The 22303-nt window shown below is 34.5% G+C and overlaps 2 protein-coding genes across 2 annotated transcripts; one reads left to right on the top strand and one right to left on the bottom strand.

The window, feature by feature from the left end:
- The first annotated feature begins 1620 nt into the window (after positions 1 to 1620).
- On the top strand, positions 1621 to 8915 carry LOC123711277 (tectonin beta-propeller repeat-containing protein). Its single transcript, XM_045663779.1, has 6 exons — positions 1621 to 4766; positions 4835 to 5031; positions 5100 to 5309; positions 6356 to 6445; positions 6837 to 7158; positions 7784 to 8915. Exons 1-6 carry the CDS (start codon positions 1955 to 1957, stop codon positions 7954 to 7956), a joined length of 3804 nt encoding a protein of 1267 aa, XP_045519735.1. The 5' UTR covers positions 1621 to 1954; the 3' UTR covers positions 7957 to 8915.
- A 3-nt stretch (positions 8916 to 8918) lies between these two features.
- Positions 8919 to 22248, bottom strand: LOC123711276 (splicing factor 3B subunit 1). Its single transcript, XM_045663778.1, has 21 exons — positions 22028 to 22248; positions 21371 to 21639; positions 20543 to 20669; positions 20343 to 20422; positions 20025 to 20219; positions 19399 to 19591; positions 18806 to 19062; positions 18435 to 18624; positions 17765 to 18048; positions 17333 to 17536; positions 16826 to 17024; positions 16002 to 16160; positions 15410 to 15702; positions 15003 to 15161; positions 14356 to 14544; positions 12890 to 13072; positions 12464 to 12642; positions 11129 to 11374; positions 10640 to 10852; positions 9767 to 9983; positions 8919 to 9371 (listed from the first exon to the last, which is right to left on the bottom strand). The coding sequence occupies exons 1-21, from the start codon at positions 22053 to 22055 to the stop codon at positions 9213 to 9215; spliced, it is 4023 nt and encodes a 1340-aa protein (XP_045519734.1). The 5' UTR covers positions 22056 to 22248; the 3' UTR covers positions 8919 to 9212.
- Between the last annotated feature and the right edge of the window lie 55 nt (positions 22249 to 22303).

Here is a 22303-nt window from a genome sequence, read left to right as displayed (position 1 = left end):
ATCACATGAATTTTCCTCTCTTGTATTTAATTGAACATTTGAGCAAGAGACACCTTGGCAATTGGTACACGCTGGAGAACACTGCAACCCTACTTTTTTACAGCCACATTTGGCACTACAACCTTTCTTGCAATTGCAAAAAATAGTGTTAAGAAGTTTTTCTGGAGCAGGGGGCAGTAAAGTTCGAATCGGTTCCAAAGTATTATTTATCAATTTCCAACCCCAGTCTTCAGGGTTCAGTTCATTGCCTTGCCATGTCTGAACTTGATAGTATACTCGAAACAAATGTTCAGTAGCAGATGCCGATGTTGGAGGAAGACAAGATAGCTGTACTTGCTTTTTGTTTCGTGTATTTTTTACAAATGTTAAATATCTGTACGTATCTATGCAATCAATTTTTTTTGGAGCTCCATAAACCGCAAGAAGAAACCGAATTACTGGCGGCTAATTTTACCGCCAGTATTAGGTCTCAGGAAGGATTTGTAACAACTGTCATGGTATTTAGCGTCAGCAGCAACTAAATCATACTGAAAATTAATACGCGCAAAGACAGCTTTTGACACATCATCAGAACGATCTTTAGCTAATTTTAAAATGGAATCTTTGAATGTAAGTGTAGAAACTTTATGAATTTTTCGGCGATAAATCTTCACTTTCTTCTTTTCTGCTTCTTCATCCGCTTCATCGCCACAAAATAAGCAGTGGTTTTTAAAACAAAAGCTGGATTCACTTATTCGCGCTCTAGTATGAGGTGAACTTACTTTTGAAGTACTGGCCTGTTCTTCCTCACGTTGTCTTTTTGATGCAGAGATTGAAGTTTTCCGGGTGTATGATTTTCTGCAATCCACGTGAATTGTAACGGACTTTTGGCTTCTTAAATAATCAGCAAACTCATCACTTCTCGCGACACTTGCATCGATTAAAGTTGGCATTCCACGACTGACCACAACAGTTTCATCTTCAGTCAAAAGTTTATTAAAGCAAAATTGTGACATTTTTTTAAAAATATTAATCAGCACTAACTTCAATAGTAGACGCTTGTAATAAATACGTATAGTCACTCGAACTGCTCGTTCAACACTAAAAGAAGCAGGTATACGTGAACGACACCACATGGACAAAAGAATAGGCAGATGTTTTTCAAGGCCAGATGTTATTCAAGTAGAGGGGATTTGGTAAGGGACCGGCGGTGATTTTAGAGTAAATTTTCTTAGAATAGTATAATGTATACATAAAAGAGACACGAGTAGGCATTTTTGCTTGCTTGAGTACCTAAATATGTATATACGTGGCATATGTGTGCATACTATGTAGAACGTGATACTTACAAGCGTAATATCTGGGAAATGGTGGGTCTTAGAGAAAAAATCATAGGGACCATTTTTATAGAGAATTTTAAGATCTACAACTTTGCTCTGAGGTACTTTTTCGATAAAACTTACCGTTTTCGTGAAAAATCCAAAAAACCTAAAATTTTTACCTTGGGCCCCGAATAAGTCACTAAGCTCACATGGGACTGATGGGGACTTTTGACACTTTATTCCTTGTGGTAAACCTAAGGTCTCTACGAAGATTTGGCTCTGTCGGAATTTTCTTTATTTCAATTGTCTAAAATGACCGGACTATATATACTATAATCTTATATTTATTTTTAAGTAAAAGTATTTTAATTTGTTGTAGTTGAAGGGGTTGAAGTTGAGAGGGCGTATGACATCAGTTTTAGTCGAGAGTAGACAATTTTAGTTGCCAAATACTAATACAATATACTAGTTTACAATACATTTTGCATTATGCGGATACTCTTACACTTCCAGTAGATCAATTCAAATTATTTATTGTCTTGAAACATACGAAAACCTGTTATAATCATGGGACAATTTTTAAGTAATTAAATATCGAATACATATATTTTTATAAGCCGTGATTAAAATTTCAAAGGTAAAGTTATCTTAAGATGTCGAGCAACTCCCTTTTATTTTCGATAAATAATGAGGGAAAGGTATATGCTCTTCCTACTAATGGATCCTGTTGGAGAGAATTCATGTATTTAGGTTTAGAGTTCAAAACGCTATCAGCTGTGCCCCATTTTTTATGGGCTGTAGGAGGCGATCGGCAAATATATTTACATGTACATGGCTTAGAGATTCCAATAAGAGTCAAAGAAGAGTCATATGAAAATGAGCGTTGGCTGCCCTTGGAAGGATTTACTGGCCGGCTATTACCTACAGATCGCTATCACTTTTCATCTCAAGATGGTACAAAAGACAGATCTATTGACTGTATTCGATTACCATCAATGGCTTGGCAATGGGAAGGAGATTGGCAATTGGAATTAACTTTAGATGGTCAGCCTCTAGATCATGATGGGTGGAGTTATGCTGTCGACTTTCCTGCTCAATTTGGACCAGTTAAGCAATGGAAGTCTTGTGTCCGCAGGCGAAAATGGATAAGGTACAGAAAGTTTAGTGCTATGAATTCTTGGTGTGCTATAGCACCATTACACAAAGATCCAACTCAGGAACCTTTTATTGATGTGAGTATTGGTGGTAATCAAATACCCTATGCTGCTCCTGGCACTCTCTCTGTTTGGGCTATAACTGCTCAAGGTAGAGTTATGTACAGAGCAGGAGTAAGTACTACCTCACCAGAAGGATTAAAATGGATAAATGTAAGTATTCCACCAAACTGTGATATAAAACAAATTTCTGTAGGCCCATCTGGCTTAGTTTGGGCTTTGTTATGGTCTGGCAGAGCAATAGTACGTAAAGGTATTAGCAAAGATTGTCCAACAGGTGAAGCTTGGTTAGAAGTGAAATCACCAAATGAGACAAAGTTAACTGTTGTGTCTGTTGGACGAAACGTAGTGTGGGCAGTTAGTGCAGACACGAGAGTATGGTTTAGGAAAGGAATAGATGGAAATGCTTCTGGATGTTCAGAAATGGCTGCTATGGGTAATGGGTGGTTAGAAATAAATGGAAATATGGTGCACATTTCAGTGGGAATAAATGACCAAGTATTTGCAATTGGAGGATCAAACAAAAGTGTTTATTGGAGAAGTGGAATTAACACTACTGAGCTGACAGGCAAGAGATGGAGAATGGTGCAAGCCAATATGCAAGTAAGTCGAACGTCAAGTGCTACTAGTATAGTTTCTTCAGCATCAAATCAGAAACACCAAAGTTTAAGTTTACTTAATGAAAACACTCTAGAACTGAAGTCCAATATAAATTTACGAAATTCATGGGAGGAATCACACTCTGCCCCAATAGAAAATACCCTACCTCTTAAACCCTCAAAGGAACTAAACCAAAAAATTAGCATGAATATAGAAAATATGGATATGACCGGTAAAAGTTACGAGACTACCTTAAAAAATCCTAGAGCTTGGAGCCCAGTTCGAAGTGTGGGCTCTGTTGTTGGAATGGAAGCACAACCAGACAGTGACAGTAGTGTTTTTGATCTTGATTCTGGAATGTTTTTTGATGAAGAAGTCAGCCAAACTGCATGGGGAACCTGTGATGTGGCTTGGAGTTTTGTTGCATCTGGTGCATGCTCTCTTGATTCAGTACAACCACCTCATTGGTTTAGTGATTCTCAAAATGTACATAATACTGACATAGTAGCTAAATGGAGATTGCAAATATTAGATGAATTAAAAACTAGAAATAACAGTTTAAGTATAGATGTTACCAAATTTGGTATAGCTATTGAAGAAAAAGGTTGGACCCGAAGTTGTGAGTCAAGAAAAGTTAACTATAATAACACTAGTGAGGATTGCATAATATCTCTTTATTGGCATGCTTCTGAAAATACGGGAACAATGTCAGTTTTCCAACCTGATGGTACTATTAAATTTATATTTAATCTCAGTGAAGTAACTAGTATTACATCGTGTTCTGAACCAGGTAGTCCTCGAATTTCTCTAACAATACCCACCCAAAGCAGTCAAATATTAAAAATTCAATTTATCTCAGAAATGGAACAAGAAGAATGGCTCAATGTATTAGTAGATATTATCTCTCAGATTTATGGACTCTCAGGAAGACCATCTGATACTTCAGTGTGGGTAGTTACTAATTCAGGAGATGTATTAAACTGGGATCCTGCTCCAGCACTTTTAACTGCTGAAAAAAGTGCTGGGAACTATACAAAAGAATTTCAGCTGTTTGGTAAAGACATACAAAAGGGATACACATGCATGTTGTACAATAATTTTCCTCCTGGCAGTACTTTAAAAGTAGCTGGTTGTTTGTTCGACGACATTAATCGATTTCATTTAAATTTACAAGGTCCAGAAATAGTCAAGCAGCGACATAAAATTGAATCTGAAGTAACCGAAATTCCTTTTCATTTTAACGTGCGATTTGAAGAGGGTGCTGTTGTGTGTAACACAAAAAAATTCGGTCACTGGGGACCAGAAGAACGGTATCAACTTCCTTTAATTCCTGGACAAGAATTTACCATAAAGATTTTATGTGATACAGCTGGATTTACTGTCACTGTGAACGATAAACATTTTTGTTTCTTTAAACATAGATTAAGCCCTGAAAACATAACATCTGTTAATATTTCTGGTCCTTTGAAATTGTTCAATATGGAATATTCTTCCACAAGTATCATTATTGGCCCTGACGAAATGTTTTGGAAAATGATTGGCGGCTATTTAAGAAAAGTAGAATGTTGTGCAAATAATATTGTTTGGGGACTATCTCATGATCATAGAGCATGGGTGTATACGGGCGGTTGGGGTGGTGGACCCTTAAAAGGTATGTCATTTCAAACTAAATATCTATATTATCCTTTGAAATTTTTTTATAATGATTAATCTTGGCAGGCCTCGGTAGTACAGATGGAATACACACTATGACAGACACTCAAACATATTGTATATATGAAAATCAGAGATGGAATCCTTTATCTGGGTACACTTCTACGGGCCTACCGACTGATCGCTACATGTGGAGTGACGTAACTGGCAAATATAAACGAACCAGGGAGCACACGAAATTGTTAAGTCGTCACTGGCATTGGGTAATACTTATGTGCTCAGATTAATTTTGATGCTTAAAAATTATATATAATTTAACGATCACTTATAGATTTCAGAGTGGATGATAGACTACAACACGCCAGGAGGGGTTGATAGTGATGGATGGCAATATGCCACAGATTTTCCGGCGCCTTATCACGGGAAGAAAATCTTTACAGATTGTGTAAGACGCCGCCGTTGGTATAGGAAGGCACAAATTAATACAGAGGGTCCTTGGATTCGCGCTGGATCCACTGCATTACTAGATTTATCACTGTGGGTGAGAAATAGTTTAAAATTTATTAGTATTTTATTCTTTATTAAATCACATCATTCATATGTGTTAAGTTTTTTTTATGCCAGGAGGCCCACTATAACCAGGAGCTCCCTACTATAGCCCAATACAAGCGTAGTCGACGTCGACGTACAAACGCCACTTCGTCAAAGACCATTCCAACTCGTTCGTGCGTAAAAACTCCTTCCAGACAACAAGGGCCCGTAGGACATTCCCACACATTTTATAGATCCACATAATCCCACCACGTTAGTTAATGACAAATTAAAAGCCGGCGCGCAGCTTAAATTAAGAATTAAAAAGTGCTCCCCGCCGTAAAGCCAATTCAGATTCGAGTTAAAACCCGACTTCACCGAGGAATGCGAGGTTACTTACTTCGTTCTTCGCTCACTGGAGGGAGCTTCCATATGGCTCCGAGTCTCGCTAGCAAGTGGGAATACCCTATTTGCAGGCAGGGCGACGGTCTATAATACAATCCGAGCTGAGCTGTCAGGTCCCTTCAGGTCAAAAGAAAAATCCCATGTTTTATTCGATAACATAGAGTTGTACAGTGCTGTAGTATAGGAAACTAGTTGTTAACTATGCTTTAAATAATAAAAGACGGCGATAATGTTGACGTGAACGTTAATATCATTTTCTGAGAGCTATATTTGTACAACAATTACACTTATAATCGTAAATAATAAAAGAAAATGAATTGTTCGAAATTCATATTTCCAGTTCTGCCAGTTCTCAAAACAGACGAGAAAGACAATAATGGCAATAAACTAATGAGTGAGTGAGTGTGGAGTCACTAACTCACACTTTAAATCACCATTTCTTTGTTTTTATATAATCTTTGTATATCTAGTTACATTATTTTCCTCATTAGGTCTTAGAGAATTATAAAAATAAATAAGAAGAAAAATAGTTCGAGGTTTCGAGGGCTTTCAGCAGTCTTGTTTTTGAATCTTGCATTAAATGTTTTGTAAATTTTCTCAGTTCGTTCAATCCAGAACAAATTTGATTAAATATATTGTTATACATTTCAGGCAGGCAATGATAAGGACGTATCGGTATGGGCTGTAACTCTAGGCGGTGAAGTTATATATAAAACTGGGGTCACTGCAGCTACACCTGTTGTAAGTCAAATATAATAAATATTATTAAAAATAGCCTTTTTCATAAATACGAATTAAGTCTAAATGCATCGTTTTAACTAAATTATTCATGTGTCAGAATGAGTCGAAATGGTACTTTAGTTAAATATTCTATATAAAAACTTCTTTTATGACCGAAAATTTCAAACTCGACGAATTTCTTGAGCTAAATGTTAATAAAATTTAACGTGTTTTAGAGTGCGCAATAGTCGAAAGTGACTCCAAGTGGGTCTGTTCGCCAGTTATCTTAGCTTGAAGCTATTTCGTGTCTAGAAGTACTAGTTATAAGGAAACTAAGAAAAACTATTTTAATAGCGATTCTAGCGCATATTCAAAACAGTGTTATGAACTAATATGTAAATATCTATTTCAGGGGAATCACTGGGAACACATCAACAGCCCACAGGCTCTAGTCGCTATAACTGTTTGCAACAACATTGTTTGGGTGGTGGGGAGGAAAGCAGAACTTTACTATAGAGATGGAATCACAAAAGAGAATCCCGCAGGAACTAGTTGGAGGCTTATAGAAGCACCTAAGGGCAATATTGGGAGTAGTCATAAATCGGGCGCTGGGGCCAAAATGGTTTCATTGTCTTCGACGTCTGCGTGGGTCCTCCTCACGAATGGAGGTTTGGCTGTAAGAACTGATATTTCTCCATTGGAACCTTGTGGAAAGCAGTGGAAATATATAACAGGTAAAAATCATGAAATCCATTACATTTTCTTTTACGTTACAAATTAATCTCTTTTTTATTTTTTCTTTTCAACAAATTCTAATTACCGAAGTACAAATATGGATTAAAAATTTTGGTTTCGCTAAAACCGTATTCGTGGTTTAAATGGTTTTTCGAATGCAATACATATTACGCTGTGCCGAGCTTATCGCAAATAAGAGATCTCTTTCAGAAAAATGATGTTCTATATGCAACAGAAATTGGTTTAATAAATTTGAATTAGATAAAGTTTAATAAAAGGCTTGTATTATCTTAGACATGAATACAAATAATACAATTATTTCATTTTACCTTATTACTTGTACTAAGATTATTACAGAATTTCATTAATTGTATTAGAATTATTGCTATCTACATGCCATCCGTACTCCGCTGGAGAAAGTACTCTTCGAATCAACAATGGTAGGGACAAGAAAATGATGGCGCGTAACCGAAAAATATGACGGTAATTTTTTCCAACGCCGATAAAGAAGTTTCACTTCAAAAATATACAAAAAATTGTGAGAAAATGTTCTTTACCCCGTACGTCACTTACCACGACAATGTAAACCTATGTCGGCAATGATGTCGTAATAATTTATTTCAGATTGTGACGTCACATACAAACATATATCATGCAAAGATCAAGAGGTTTGGGCGGTGCGATCTGACGGCTCTCTGCATAGAAGACTTGGTCTCACCGCAGACAACGTATTAGGAGTAGCTTGGCAGCTTATTTTGAATGTTCCTTGTGTTTATGTATCCGTAAGAGGCTCGTAGTTTATATCGTTATAATATTTTTTTTGCTCAGTAATTATATTCCAAATAAGCTTTAAATATAAGTTTAAAATGCGGTTATTTTTCGCACAACCAATGCTATTAATATAGGTTACTGTTTATAATTTGATCTCCTTTATATTTTGTCTAAGAAACATTCCTATCAGGTTAGTGATCAATCACCAATCCCATGTTTATCGATTTATGATCTAGTAAAAGACTACAAATAGCAATACTGACTTCAAATAATTTAATTTGAATTCTCATGGCATAGCTGTTTTCCCATAATAGGACTGCACAAGGTGCTGCCTCGACCTCAGATTGCCACGGCGAGGCGGATTAGTCACAGTCTCGTGTCACGTACAAAATTGACAAAAATAAAAAAGTCCTTCGCTTGTTAAAATCATTTTCTAAACACTATGAATCATAATTAACCTATAGCTTTACTCCCTTTCTTCTTTCATCTTCTACTATATACAAAGGCTTAACTTGAGCGGGTATTGTTCAAGCTCCGAAGTATTATTTTCATGGAAGATTATTCATTTATATATGTATTTGAAAAACTAACACAACCATGTCGTAAAAACTAAATGTATTTTTTCTGATGACTGTTTAGCACCTAGTGTCCTTTATTAAGAAATGTATGGATTTGGAAATTATTATTAATAATATTAAAGTATTTTTTTTGTTAAATTTTCAACAGTATTGTTATTTGCTGGCTAAAGCTTATAATAAATGTACTCTTTTTAGATGTTAAATACTTGATAATGTTGTTTGTTCAATGCAAAAATTATTAAAACTCATAATTATGTAACAAAATATTTTTTTGGTGATAAGTCTATTAGGAGTATATTTCAATGATTGGAATTAAAACTGAGGTATTATTAAACTTGCTATTCTCTAGTCAACAATTATTTATAAATATAGTTCGATGTTATAATGAAAAGAAAAGAAAAAACAACCAGTGCGCTTTATAAATGTATTAAGAAATAAATATCTAGTAACAATTTATCAAGTAATGTATGGTTTTATTTCCCTTGTAGTCAGAATATTTAATATGGAAAACTTTAATTAGTCAAGATTACTTTGCTTCGGTTATTTATTTAAAAATATGTTTTGCAAAATGAATTGAATGCCATCAATTACAAGTTTACTTCAATGTAATTTGAATTAAAAAAAAATATAATAATTAAACAAATTGTACTTGTGATCAAAGTTTATTGCGCAAACAAATCTAGCCACACTTTTAATATTAGAGTTTACAACATATAATCTAATTCATATCGAATAAAGTGATTGTTGGGGTCATTGTGTATCCTGGGGTAACCTGCTACCAGCGCGTCTTGACCGCCTATATATAGGGTGTTGTATATCTTCCAATATACATCTCGAACTTTTCTCGCTGGATGAAACAATCCCTGAAAAAAAACTTCATTAATCTAAATAAAAATAACACATCTTTATCTGTGATGAATTGGTCCGGTATTCAACCGACTCCTCTTAAAGGAAAATTTATAAACCATTCAATTACTCAAGCCATTATAACGTCATCAAGTACTGGATTTAAAATACAATACAAAGTATCGGAGCAAAGTATTAAACATATTCGGATTTGAAATTCCTAATATTCCAGACATATTTTTGCACCCATTTGATAATATTTAAGACTGGGGATCAGATTTCTGTACTTGCCAATTCGAAACAAGCCTTCATACAAATTGCCATAAAGAAGCCATGTATACAAATTAAATGTTGAATTAACAAAAATAATATAAAAATTAGTTAAATTGAATTAATTTGCAAAAATTCAAACCTGTAAAGCGTATTGCAAAATTTTGATAGGTCCAAGGGCGACCCTCATTCCTTCCACAGCATCCATGAATGCCTGTACCAGATGCGGCGAGGTCTCGAATATGTTCGGCCATACGTGGTTGAGGAGATGGACTAATGCGTCCTCACAACCAAAGCCATATACGCCAAGTGCCATATGTTTTATGGCTGCACATGCGGTCTGTCTGTGAACTAGATCTCTGAAAATATTAAAAATATTAATAATTGTATCAAGTTTAATTCAAAGCTCGTCTTTCGTATTTAGGGTTTCAAAATCATTTAGGTTTCTTTAAAAAATATGTCTTATTGCATTTTTTAACTATAGTAAACCTATTGTTAAAATCTCACTCATTGTTGAAAACAAATTGACAGATATTAATTAAAAAATTAGACTTAGTTCTCATAAATGAAGGGGGAAATAATATATATACTTATAAAACGACTAAGAAATATTAAGGTTTTAGAATATGGACCCATATTGCGTAAACGTGTATTCTCTTCTCCCTGAATCTGCGGATTTAGTATTAATGTTATTACAAAGGGTTTCTTTCAGTCTTTATTGGCCAACAACGTGTTATGCGAAATTTTGACTCGGTGTTACACGGAAAAGTAAGGAAGCGCCTCTTGGTTAGCGAGTATAATTCAGCATTTCTAAATTCGATTTTCGAAATTATACTTGTTTCGGATGCGGAGGCACAGAAAACGGACGGATTTTTCATAAAAAATTATAATTGGTAGTAGGAAAATGTTTGCCTCATTACCATTACGAGTACATACATTTCTACTTACTAACAGTGGCTTCAAAATCCAAATAATATAAAAAATAAGCAAAGACCAGTATTACAAATTATCTTACCGATCCATTAAAGCATCCTCCAGCAGTGGACACACAGCATAAATATAATCTTTCCCCATCTCCCCTATGTACTCAAAGAGGAAAGATAACGATTTGAGCACGCCATTTTGTACGTTGAGTTCTGGCACTCGGTATTCATTCATTAGGGCTGGCAATACTGTGAATGGGGAACAAGTTTCCGCTACTATAGCGATGGCTACAGTCGTACACACCCTGTAATGGAAACAAAATTATATACATAATAAATACATTCCATGAATTATGAAAAAAATATTATTTATAGTATAACGCATAGTAATATATATTTTTATTCCAATTGATACTTATCATATGCTACTTGAAAAGTTTGTTCAAAGAAAAAATTAAAAATAAAGGCATTCATTTACTACTTTATATTATGATGTGATATATATTTGTATAATAATATTTCGTTACAAACTTATATATTATACAAACCAAAAATAGAATTACCACAAACAAAGTATCTACCTGTTCTGTCTTTCCTGAACCTTCAAGTTATTAAGAAGCGTGGCCAGTACATCATGAGGTCCAATGGCCTTCGCTATATAACCGAATGTGTTGACCGTCGCTCGCCTGATGGCTTTTTTGTGAGCCTTAAGCAGTTCCAGGAGTTCAAAGCAGATTCTCATCCATTCCCTTGCAGAAACAAACTCCGGCCCTCTATCGGCGATACGTCCAACGAGATCTATACAGTTCTCTTGTACCTTCTCATGTCTGTAAATAAAGATAAATTAAAAAAAAGCACTTTATCGCATTTCGTAACATAAAAAAAGGATTTAAAAGAGAGATGCAGAGTTCATTTCCAGTGTTACTCGTCTCTTCTAAGCTCTCGATTTAAGATCTGGTTAATAAATCTGAATCTTTTAATTTTAACATTTATTTATTTACGAACGTCAATGTAATATATAAATAAATGTTTTATTAATATATAGATTTTAACGCGATTATAATTTTGACTTTCCAGTTAATTACAGAAACATATGGGTTTAATCTAATATTTTTGAAAGGTCGTAAAGGTTTTGATAAATAGAAATATATCAGAAGATGTTTCGCCATTGAAGCAGAGGCATGGTCAAGGGGCCGTTCAAGTATTACGTCAGCAGATTGACAGCAATTTCCCCCCTTCCGCTTGTCAGCAATAATAATAATAGTAATAGTGCATTAACATATTATTTTTTTGTAAGAATCCTTGAAAATATATTTCGAGCATAGACACTGTGTGTGTAATATATGTATAAATCTAAAAAATATTGTTGACGTATTTTTCACGAAATAAGAAAATCGAAGACGTGCTTACGTAATACTTTAACGGCCCCCAATTACCATTAATTGCTGGGTTCTTTTAACATACTCATAGTAAAATGTCTTTCTATAGAGAACAACTGTATACATTGTACAAATAAAGTTTTAAAGTTAGTTTACGAAAGAAAAAACTAACCATTCAAAAAAACCCGCCAGTCAACTGGCTTTGTAGGTCAATACCATGTGCGGCATATCTCACTAACTTCAGGTGAAGCTAAATATGAAAGTTTGCCCATTTTACAACCGCACTCAGAGTTATCAGTCACATGACATTTAGTAAGGACATAAGTTGAAGTTAAAGAAGTATCCCTATATGTACTCATTTACTTAACAGGCAAAAAAAATCCTATAACATGATTGCACCATTTTTAAAATATATTTCAAATAATTGAATGGACAAACCGCGTTCAGCTGTAAAATTAGATCTAATGGACGAAATGTAAAAACAATTTCACGTTACATTTAAAAAAAAAATTAATTTTACTATATTATATTTAGTACCTGTTTTTTAAAATAGGAGTCAGTCTAGGGAGAAGATCTTTAATAGGTGGTGTCATTTTAGTCATACCAATGACATTAACAATGGCTTTCAAGGCACCAAGTATGGAACCCAAGACCTCAGGGTATTCCTCACCGAGGTATTCATAAAGCACTAAACCCAGATGACCCATCAGTTTTTCCTGAAAATAAGTAACAACTTTAAAATAGTAAACTAAATGTTTCCAATCCAATATATCTGAAACGTTGAATAAATTGTAAGTGATATTATTAGAAGCTTTTGTAGTCATCGTCAATCAAAACATATTTTTGATATCATTGTTGGTAGGTAAATTATAATTTTTTTGTTTATTAATTAATTATAAATGATAAACGGTATAAAATAACAAATAGAAATTCAACAAATTACATTATTTTCTTAATTCTCACCTCTTGACATGTTTTCATGACAACAGCGATTCGGGATATGAGATCCGCGGCCTGTTGACGCACTTTAGCTGATTTATTGTTCATTCGCCACAAGATGATACCACAGATCTGCGGCAGATATGGCTTCACCCGTTTTCCCAACTGATTTACTATTGTACCGAATCCGTTTAACATTACTACATCCTGAAAATTTACAATTTTCATAAATTAAAATTCATGTATAATGTGTATATTTTGTACTAATAAAAGGTATTTAATTATATAGTTTGAACTCTATATAACGACACTGCAGGGACTGTGCATTTTATGGCCTTATATAGAGTTGTCAATAAATGGAGAAGGAAGTCGAATATTTAATCCATGACTCTTAATTATTGTTCAACAACAGTTTACACGTGGAAGCAATCCCAAATTGTAATAAAGGAAGGAATTTCTTAGAAAGTTCGTATTCATGATGCGGACTGTCAAGTTTTTTGCGGGCTACGATAATAAAGCGACAAAAGAACGTACACAGCTGCGCAGTTTTCACTAATTAAACTAAACTTAAAAAGTACTTCATTACTCAATTGTTGTCGTTATTGAGAGGAAAATAAGCTAAATCAACCATAGCCAATTGATTTCGAAAAGTTAGGTAGTCGTTAAATTAAGGGACGTTACATGGAGTTTACACTGTATTTCTTTATTTGGGCTAGATGATCAGAATGGAAATGAACATCTTGAACCAGGGGTACCTCGAGCATATAGTTATAAGATATTAATTTTGCTGTTCGGTTCTTTCCTACCATAAACTACAGTTTTTTTTATTAGTTTCAGTGTCTTAGTAAGTAAACATAGCATATGCTATGACAGAAATAAATATACGAAGGGGCAATGTTAGGTGACGCTTCCGTTGTTGAGGTCTATCACCTGAGTCGTTTCCCGGTGAAACAAAGTTGTTTTGGTGATCGATTACTTAAAAAAATTATCAACAACTACACTGAAATATGTAACCCCATCCCCGTTGCAGGGTTTCGAAATTTATATGTGTTATTTGACAAGATTTTAAATACTATTTTAAATATTTCATTAGTGATTACAGAACCTGTACACGGAGTTATTTTTAAGTCTGTTAATTATTGACTATGAATGATGGCATCGCACCGGCCCATGCATGTTTACAAACAAGCTTAAGTTTTATATTTGTTAATTGTTGTCATCAAATGTCAATCGAAAATACTCTCCGATGAAATTAAACCCCAAAACAGGATTAGGATTAACATTACATATTATTTACAAGATACGCCAACATCGACTAATCTATGACTAAAAATTAAAAAAATAAAATATTTTTATTTTTGATAATTATCATTAGACGCCTTTAAAATAAGGATACTCTCAATAAAAAAATATCATACTGTCATGTATAGGCTACTTACATTGCTAAAAACTTTAAGTTGATGATTCAAAAAAATATATATATTTAATACCTCAGTTGTCTGTTCTTGGAATGCATAAAGGATGCCATCAATGAGGGCTTCTTCAAGTTTCGAGTCGATATCAGCGGCACCCAAATTGGCAAGTATCTTTTCTATCGACTCCATTACCATCTTTCTGTACTGTTCATTGTCATCTTTTAAATCGTCCACAATTCTGTTTATGATCTCTGAAGCTCCAACCTAAAATTTAATATATTTAAATACCAATACACAGAAATCGTGGCTTGTAAAGTCCTAATATGTAGGTATGTATGTTTTGTTGTTACATGACACTTTGAAATTCAATGACATTATTTAACTAACTGAGGCTTATAATATCCTTATCTAGTACAAGAGTTCAATCCATCATCATCATCATCAGTCCGTAATTGTAAAATAATAAACTGGTTTTAACAAAAAATATTTCTCTTAAAAGTACAAGCGCGCACTAGTAGTGTTAAAATTAATGTAAGTACATATTGTTACCTTAATATTTTAAAAAAATAAGCCGCACATAAAAATAAAAAAATTAACTGTAAAGTTCTTTCTTCGGCTTTTTTAAAAGTATTTTTTTTAAACAAAATATGTTTTTATCTAACCGTAATTTAATACAGATATAAGCCCGCAATTAAAAAAATAGATCATTAATAATGAATTACCTTGTTTGCAATCTCAACAGTGGTATCAACAAGCTGGCGATAGTTCCTGCGATCGAGGGCCATGCGATGGTTCCAGAAATGTTTGAAGAAATGAGGTAATATCTCGTCCATAATGTACTGTGGCTCCACACCATCCGTACCACAACATTGTTTCACTACCTAAAATGTATTTACTTCATTAAAATTATGAGTTATGATGAAACACACAAAACATTTATACCAAAACACAAGCCGTGCCTTTCTCAACGAGATTTCTTTTATAGTTTCATCTGGCATTGAAAATACGACTTAAACAAGACGAATGAAGCTTGATCAAATATATGAAAATATTGAGAAATGACATGTATAATTTCCTTTGGATTGTTCTTTTCTTCTTGTAGAAAAAAAAATTGAAATGTCTACTTTACCTTGAGTACAATTTTCTTCATTTCTTCATCAGGAGACTGGAACTCACGGATAAGGATAAGCATCACTTCCCTTGTATAATAGTTGGCGTACTCAGCGTCCATGAGGGGTATCAAGTACCCAATTGCCTTCAAGAAAGCTGCCAGACCCTTGCCTCGATGTGTTCTGATACCCTTCCAAAGGGGTTTTAGTACAGAGTCAAAGGACTCAATACCATATGGTGTGGCCGCTTCGGCTAAAGCGGCACTTGCCAAGGCTGTGATTGTACGCACTTTCTGCTGCTCATCCACCAAACCTATTAAAAATAAAGATAAAACAAATATTATGGAATAAAAAATTAGTAGCAACATTTTTTTAAATTAATATTACAGATTCTATTTTTTTTACTTTTTAAAGAAATCTTCAAAAGAGTAAATTAAATCTTTTGATATAGCTTTTTGAGTCCCAAGTGGTACTCATCAATACAAAACATATGTTAGCTACATATTTTAAGTGACTAGAGTACCATGGTACATGTGGCAATCCTAAAATATACTTCAATAATACAATACTACTGAAATTACCTTTTTACTAAAATGTAAATATATTACTCACCATGTTCAATGATCTCCACAAGTGATTTAAGATGTGGGAGGATGGCACATCCCATCAATATAGCAATTTGCTGCACAATCTTAATACCAGTGTGTCTTGCTTGCCAAGATTTCTTTGACCTACACACAGCTTTCAAGAAAGGCAAGAGAGATGGAATACCTGAAAAGATGCACGGAATGTTAAATTTCTTAAAATAAATTAAAACTGGACTTTCGCTTTTTTAGCTGATAAATCGACTAGATTAACATGGTTCTGGATTTAATTCCAGTTTCCATTTGCTTCGTGTTGCTGAGCATACTTGCCTTGACTTTATCTTTGCAATTGCATATGTAGAAATGAGCTTGCCTCATGATCCATTTGAAAAAAAATGAAATAGATGCATAAATACCGATCACAAAAACTACTTAACCGATTTTGATGAAACTTGGACAGTTATCTAAGTTGAAACATAACATTTTTTTTTCTAAAATAAGTTTCCGAGTGGACAAACATACAAATACTTATCAAATTTAGCACACATGGATAGAATCTAAAGTAAATCATCATACTAAAATTTTATCTAATCCCAACAACATATACTGAACGGTTCTTGTCTCATTTGTCATGTCATGATTTTATTTTAACTCAATATTAACCAGTAATAGAATATAAGCAAAATAATGAATATTAGTGGCAATACTCGGGGCGTAACTCCCTAAACCTCCCTACAAAAATTTAAGACACTCAGCGCGAGCAAAATTTACAATCCCTTGACTCTTAAAAAAAACATACGGCCTAATTAAAATGCTCCTTTTTTAAGCTGGATAATACAATTTCAGACACACCCAAGGCTGAAGCAACTACAGCAAAGGCCCTTGCAGTTGTATTCCGTACATATTCATCAATGTTGTCAATATCAGGCCTCATAGTCGAGATCATGGTGGCCAGTCCAGCAGCCTTGGCCAAGTTGGATATAATCTCACGACCTTCCACACGTGCATAGTAGTCTTCGTCAATCAGAAGAGGCTCTATCACTACCAATATCTGTATAAAGTAAAAAAAAATATTGTATTCTGATGCAACTGAAAAATGCATTGTTCCATCAACTTCTGTTTCTTCCCTGGGACTGATTTAATGAGAGTTTTATCCTTGAGAAAGCTAATATTGTCTTAGCTGCCTCACATGAAAATTCCAAATTATTGGACCAAACCTAGACTTTATACAGAATTTACAAGATTTTTAATACTTTCAGTTTTTATTTAATATTATTTCATTATTCTATCAAAGTATTGAAATGCTTTGACGCTATTGTATGTGTGTGATTTCAGTGTAAAACGTAAAAGTCTTTTTACCTTATGAACGTAGGGTCTGACTAAATCATCCAACTTATACAAAATTCGATCAATAACTTTGACAAGCAAGTGTCGCTCTTGGTCTTCTAGCGTAGGGCTCATGAGAAGTGGCAATATTTGGTTGAAGAGAGGTCCAGCACCGAAGTCACGAGCTTTGTCTGTTATCTGCCTCAGAGCGGCCTTACACATTGGCGGCGTTCCGTTCTGAAAGATGACATTATATTATTTAGTTAGTTAAAGAAATTATTTCAGTAATTCTTTTGAAATGTCCAAATTTACACAAAATAAAATGACAATGAATCGAGAAACTTTTCCGTAGTTATATGAAACAATTATTCAATAAACTAAAATAAAAAATTGTTACTTTTATTATTTCATATGAATAATTCAACATTTGCATAATCAAGTTATCCAGTGAAGCATTCAGTATACCTTGATCTTGAGCAACAGTTTCATGATCTTTCTCTCTTTGAGCTCCTCAGGGGAGAGCGTGTCTTCGTCGACGTCAACGAGCAGCTTGTCGAAGTACTGAGCGTCCTCGGGCTTCATGAAGGGAAGTTGCTGCGAGCCCTTGGGCTGCGGGTCGAGCAGACGCGCCGCGGCAGCCGCGGAGCCGCCGGCTTCCTCCGTCTGCATGAAAAAGCCGATTGGGGTACCAGCCAACGGGGTAGGCGTCGCGGTAAGCTTTCTGGCCGGCGTCCGTATCGGGACGTAACCTGGGCAACAATTGGACACGTCAGATTCACGCCCGTCGGAACCGTATGCTGTGACGGTTGGCAAAAAAGGTTATTTAAGTGAATTTACAAAAGCCTTTTTTGCCAAACGCTATATCGTGGTACAGCGTAGCGTTTCCGACGTCACTACATTTGTCATCATTCATCTGAAAGAAAAATTTCTTATTTAATATCGATGTATTTAAGTTCGAATTGAATAGTACATGTATTTAAAGAACACCGTGTAGGTTATCCAGAAGATTTCGGAGGCTTTTACATGTACCCTGAAATAAATTTTTGGATCAATTACTAACTGTTCGATAAGTAGGTACTTTTACTTAAAAAAACTCAAGAAAAAAACGCGATCCCTCATATTGATATGTACTCACCGGCCGGAGGAGGCAAAACCTTGTACCCAGGTGGGAACATGGCATCGAGCTCTTCGTCAGTGTAAGGTCTATTGCGCTCGTCAATTTCTTTTTCCCAGCGGTAAGCTTGGAGCTGTTCCGGAGTCATGGCCGCGATGTGGCCGGGCGTAGGAGTAGCCATAGCCATAGCTTTCACTCCCACTGGCGTCGACTGGAATAAACAGAATTTTAATTAGAAATCATTTCTAAATGTAAAGCAATTTTTATTTTCATGGTGTTTCAAGAATATACATAGCAATATTGTATTTATATATATATACAATAGTTGTATTTGAATGAAAATAGGGAAAAATCTGCATTTGATCAGTTATTATAAGGTTATTGTTACTTACACCACCAGGGGTGAACACCGGCGTGTGCGATCCCGGGGTAGGGGTGCCGTGGGCAGGTGTTGCGTGGGAGGGCGTGGCATGTGTGGGTGTGGCGTGAGATGGGGTGGGCGTGGCCGGGGCTGGTGTGGCTCCTGGCGTCTCGTCCCATCGAGACCGTCTCTTTGTACCGGGCGTTGGAGTTTCTTGAATCGTATCAACGCCAGTGCCACGGTCTGTACGAGGTGTTTCAGCCCAACCGCTGCTGTGCCCGGGAGTTTCTATTGGAAATTTAATATATTAAAAATAACTTCAAAAAGTATATAGAGAGTTATTAAGTATAGAGAGGAAAATTCATAATATTAGAACTCAAGAAATACTTTAATTATTTGTGTGCTTATGAGACAGGAATATCACTATGTTTTTTTTTTTGCTGCAATGATCTTCAATTTAGGTGTTACTTCTGTAAGAACATCTATTTGACAAATGAAATAATACTTTTTGCCTTTATAATTAAAAAAATAAGTTTTATTTAAAATTTATATTATATCATAGCCTAGTATGATATATTATTTTGATTTTATTATAAAATTATTTTTTAGTAAAAGCTAACTTACCCCTATCAGTTTTGGGCGTCTCATCCCATCGGTTTCGACGAGAGGCGTGATGGGCCGGCGTTTCTCTTCCGGGCGTGGCATGCCCGGGAGTAGCATGTCCGGGTGTCGCATCCCACACACGAGCTGATGGTGTCGCCCCGGGTGTCTCTCCCCCACGACCACCTCCGCCAGGAGTCTCTTCCCAACCACCACGCTGTACTCCAAACACACATTATCTTTATTAGTACATAAAACCGGGCTTTTTTTAACATTTTAGGTAGAAAGTTGAAGTAAAATTTGAAATATGTTTAAAATTATTTATTTATTTTCTTCTCTTGATTATCACTATATAGTGTAAAATAAAAAACTTGGCGATTAAAAAGAGTGGCGGTTCATTCACAGTTCTTCTCGTCCGTTCTATGCCCTTGATTTAAGAACTGGCAGTAAATGTAAAATTAGAAGCATTCACTCACCAGAAAATACAAAATTACATAATTTTGGTAAATACATAGTAATGTGTGTAAAAAAGATTTAACATTTCATAGTTACTTGTATTTTTAAGATAAGAGGCCAAAACTTAAAAATATATTAATATCATATCATATCTTAGAGACATGGTCATACCCTGACCTTAAATGTGAACAAACCTCATTTTCCCATGATGGTGTTGCTTGTGAACTGGGAGTGGCTGAAGCAACCACCTTCTTAACTGAAGGCGTATCTTCAGTACTTTGATCCCATCTTCCTTTACGTTTGGCTGCTGGTTTTGCAGCTTCACCATTGGCTTGTGCTACTGGTTTTAAAGTACCTTCTCGGGCTCTTTCAATAAGTTTTTTCCTCAACTAAAATATACAAAATTATTTTAAAAAATGAACAATGCTTAAGAATTTCGATTTAATTCACACTTGTTAACCACTTTACAAAAATGAATCTTTAATTTTATATGATATTTATGGATCACTTACTTCCGTCTCTTCAGCTCGGAGATATTGCTCCTTCATAATTTCTGTGTAAGTCCTAGATCCAACATCAGGAGTCTTACCCCCTATAACATACACAAATACAATATAAATGAGTGCTACAGCACAATGTACAAATTGATTACCACTTTATAATTAAAATGTCAAATTTTTAAAGTAATATTCTAGATAAAATACTTTAATACCTTCAGCAAAGGGATCCACTCTCTCTGGAGAAATTATCATCCTTCTCCTTTTCTGGCGATATTCATCCTCCCTATCAGCAATTGTTGGTCGTCTTTTTTCAGCAAATGGATCATAATCTTTGTCACTCTGTAAACCAATATGTAAAATTAAGTACACATGTAAAGCCCAGGATAAAAGATGGAAATTGGGAATAACAAAATGGATTGTACTGAAAAGAGATGCATAGGACAAGAAAAGAAGAGATGGGTTACACTGGGGTTAAAGCTCCATTAGAGTGATAGTTTACAGCTGTTCTGTTTTACAGTTAGCAAAGGACAGATGACATAAAAGATCTTGCAGGGAAAACCTGGATAATGTTGAATATGATTAATATGGAGGAGGCTTATTTATCCTAAAAGGAGACATACAAATACTAGATCACTAAAAAAATTAACATTAATGTTTAGAAATCATACTAACTCAACTAATACTTATACTAAGAAATGTAAACTAACAATAATTGTATAGAGTTTCATGTATAAAAATACCATTATACTATCCAAATTAATATGGTTTAAGAGATACAATAAAATAAACATGTTAGTAAATTTAAGATATTACAAATGAAATCAGGAAGATGATAGCATACCAAATGAACATTGATTATTCTTTATAAATGGCACAGCTTTCTAACCAGCAAATTGTCTACATGTTATTATTATTACATAATCTAAAAATAGTTAATTTTCTTTAATAAATACTGCGCAAGACCTTTGTTTAGAATTGCTATAAATATGGCATATGTAACATAGATCCTAGAACAGCTAGTGAAATTAGTCTAGCATTACCTGTGCAATATCATTTAGTAATGAGGCGGGAGCTGTGTATCCTGGTCTCTTTTGACTTATAGGAACATTTTCAACATCCTCATCTTCATTTTCATCATTAGCAGCAATTGATGTTACATAGCCATCATACCTAGATTTTCCTGTCTGACCAGAGCTATCATATATATCACTGTCATAGTATGTATCTGCCAAAGATACACCTTTGCCAGACCCATTTTCAGGTAATTCATTTTTCTTTGCTTGAATTTCTCTTATTTGAGCCTCAATAGCTGGAAATAAACAAACACAATAGATATAAAATACATATTTATTATACATTTAAAATCTCTATAAAGTATTTTAAGATTTTAATATACAGAAGAGACACGACAAGAAAAGCTCGATATAAATTTAAATAAATATAATTTCATATTTTTTTCTATAATCTGTAATTTTCTATAATGTACTTCCCGTACATTTGTCAACTAGTCATATTACAGAAATACATATATTTGTATTGATAAACTACCTAATACTATTGGCACGGAAAGTAGAACATTCAGTTTATATGAATACTTTTGGTAAAATATAGTAGAATGATATTAGGTTATATTTTATACCGATATTAAAAATGGCTGGCAGGATTGGGTGAGGCCAATAACATTAGAAAAAGGTTACCTTCGTGCGTTCTCGGTATTTTATCCATTATGATCTTCCTTTGTCTTCTAAATTCATCTATGCATTTAAATTATTTTATATATTAAGAATGTAAGTCTTACAATAAGCCGAAAATCTTAATCGCAATTAATAAGACATAGTATTTAGTACACGAAACAAACCAATAACCATAGAACGTATAACTGAAAATGTAACTTGTATAGACTATAGGTGTGAGAAGCAAAACAAGCGACTAATACCACAAACATCTACAGACTACCTATCTCATAAAGGTAC

The sequence above is a fragment of the Pieris brassicae genome, chromosome 6 (genome assembly GCF_905147105.1).
Source record: "Pieris brassicae chromosome 6, ilPieBrab1.1, whole genome shotgun sequence".
In the NCBI taxonomy this organism is placed as follows: domain Eukaryota; kingdom Metazoa; phylum Arthropoda; class Insecta; order Lepidoptera; family Pieridae; genus Pieris; species Pieris brassicae.
This window is presented reverse-complemented; position numbering and strand designations above follow the sequence as displayed.

Coding starts and splice junctions, on each gene's coding strand:
- LOC123711277 (XM_045663779.1), top strand. CDS start 1,955: ATGTCGAGCAACTCCCTTTTATTTTCGATAAATAATGAGGGAAAGGTA. Junction 5,032..5,099: donor TAAGTCGTCACTGGCATTGG/GTAATACTTATG, acceptor GATCACTTATAG/ATTTCAGAGTGGATGATAGA. Junction 6,446..6,836: donor TCACTGCAGCTACACCTGTT/GTAAGTCAAATA, acceptor TATCTATTTCAG/GGGAATCACTGGGAACACAT.
- LOC123711276 (XM_045663778.1), bottom strand. CDS start 22,055: ATGGATAAAATACCGAGAACGCACGAAG. Junction 18,049..18,434: donor GGTTTTGCCTCCTCCGGCCG/GTGAGTACATAT, acceptor ATTGTTGCCCAG/GTTACGTCCCGATACGGACG. Junction 17,537..17,764: donor AACTGTTGCTCAAGATCAAG/GTATACTGAATG, acceptor GTCATCTTTCAG/AACGGAACGCCGCCAATGTG.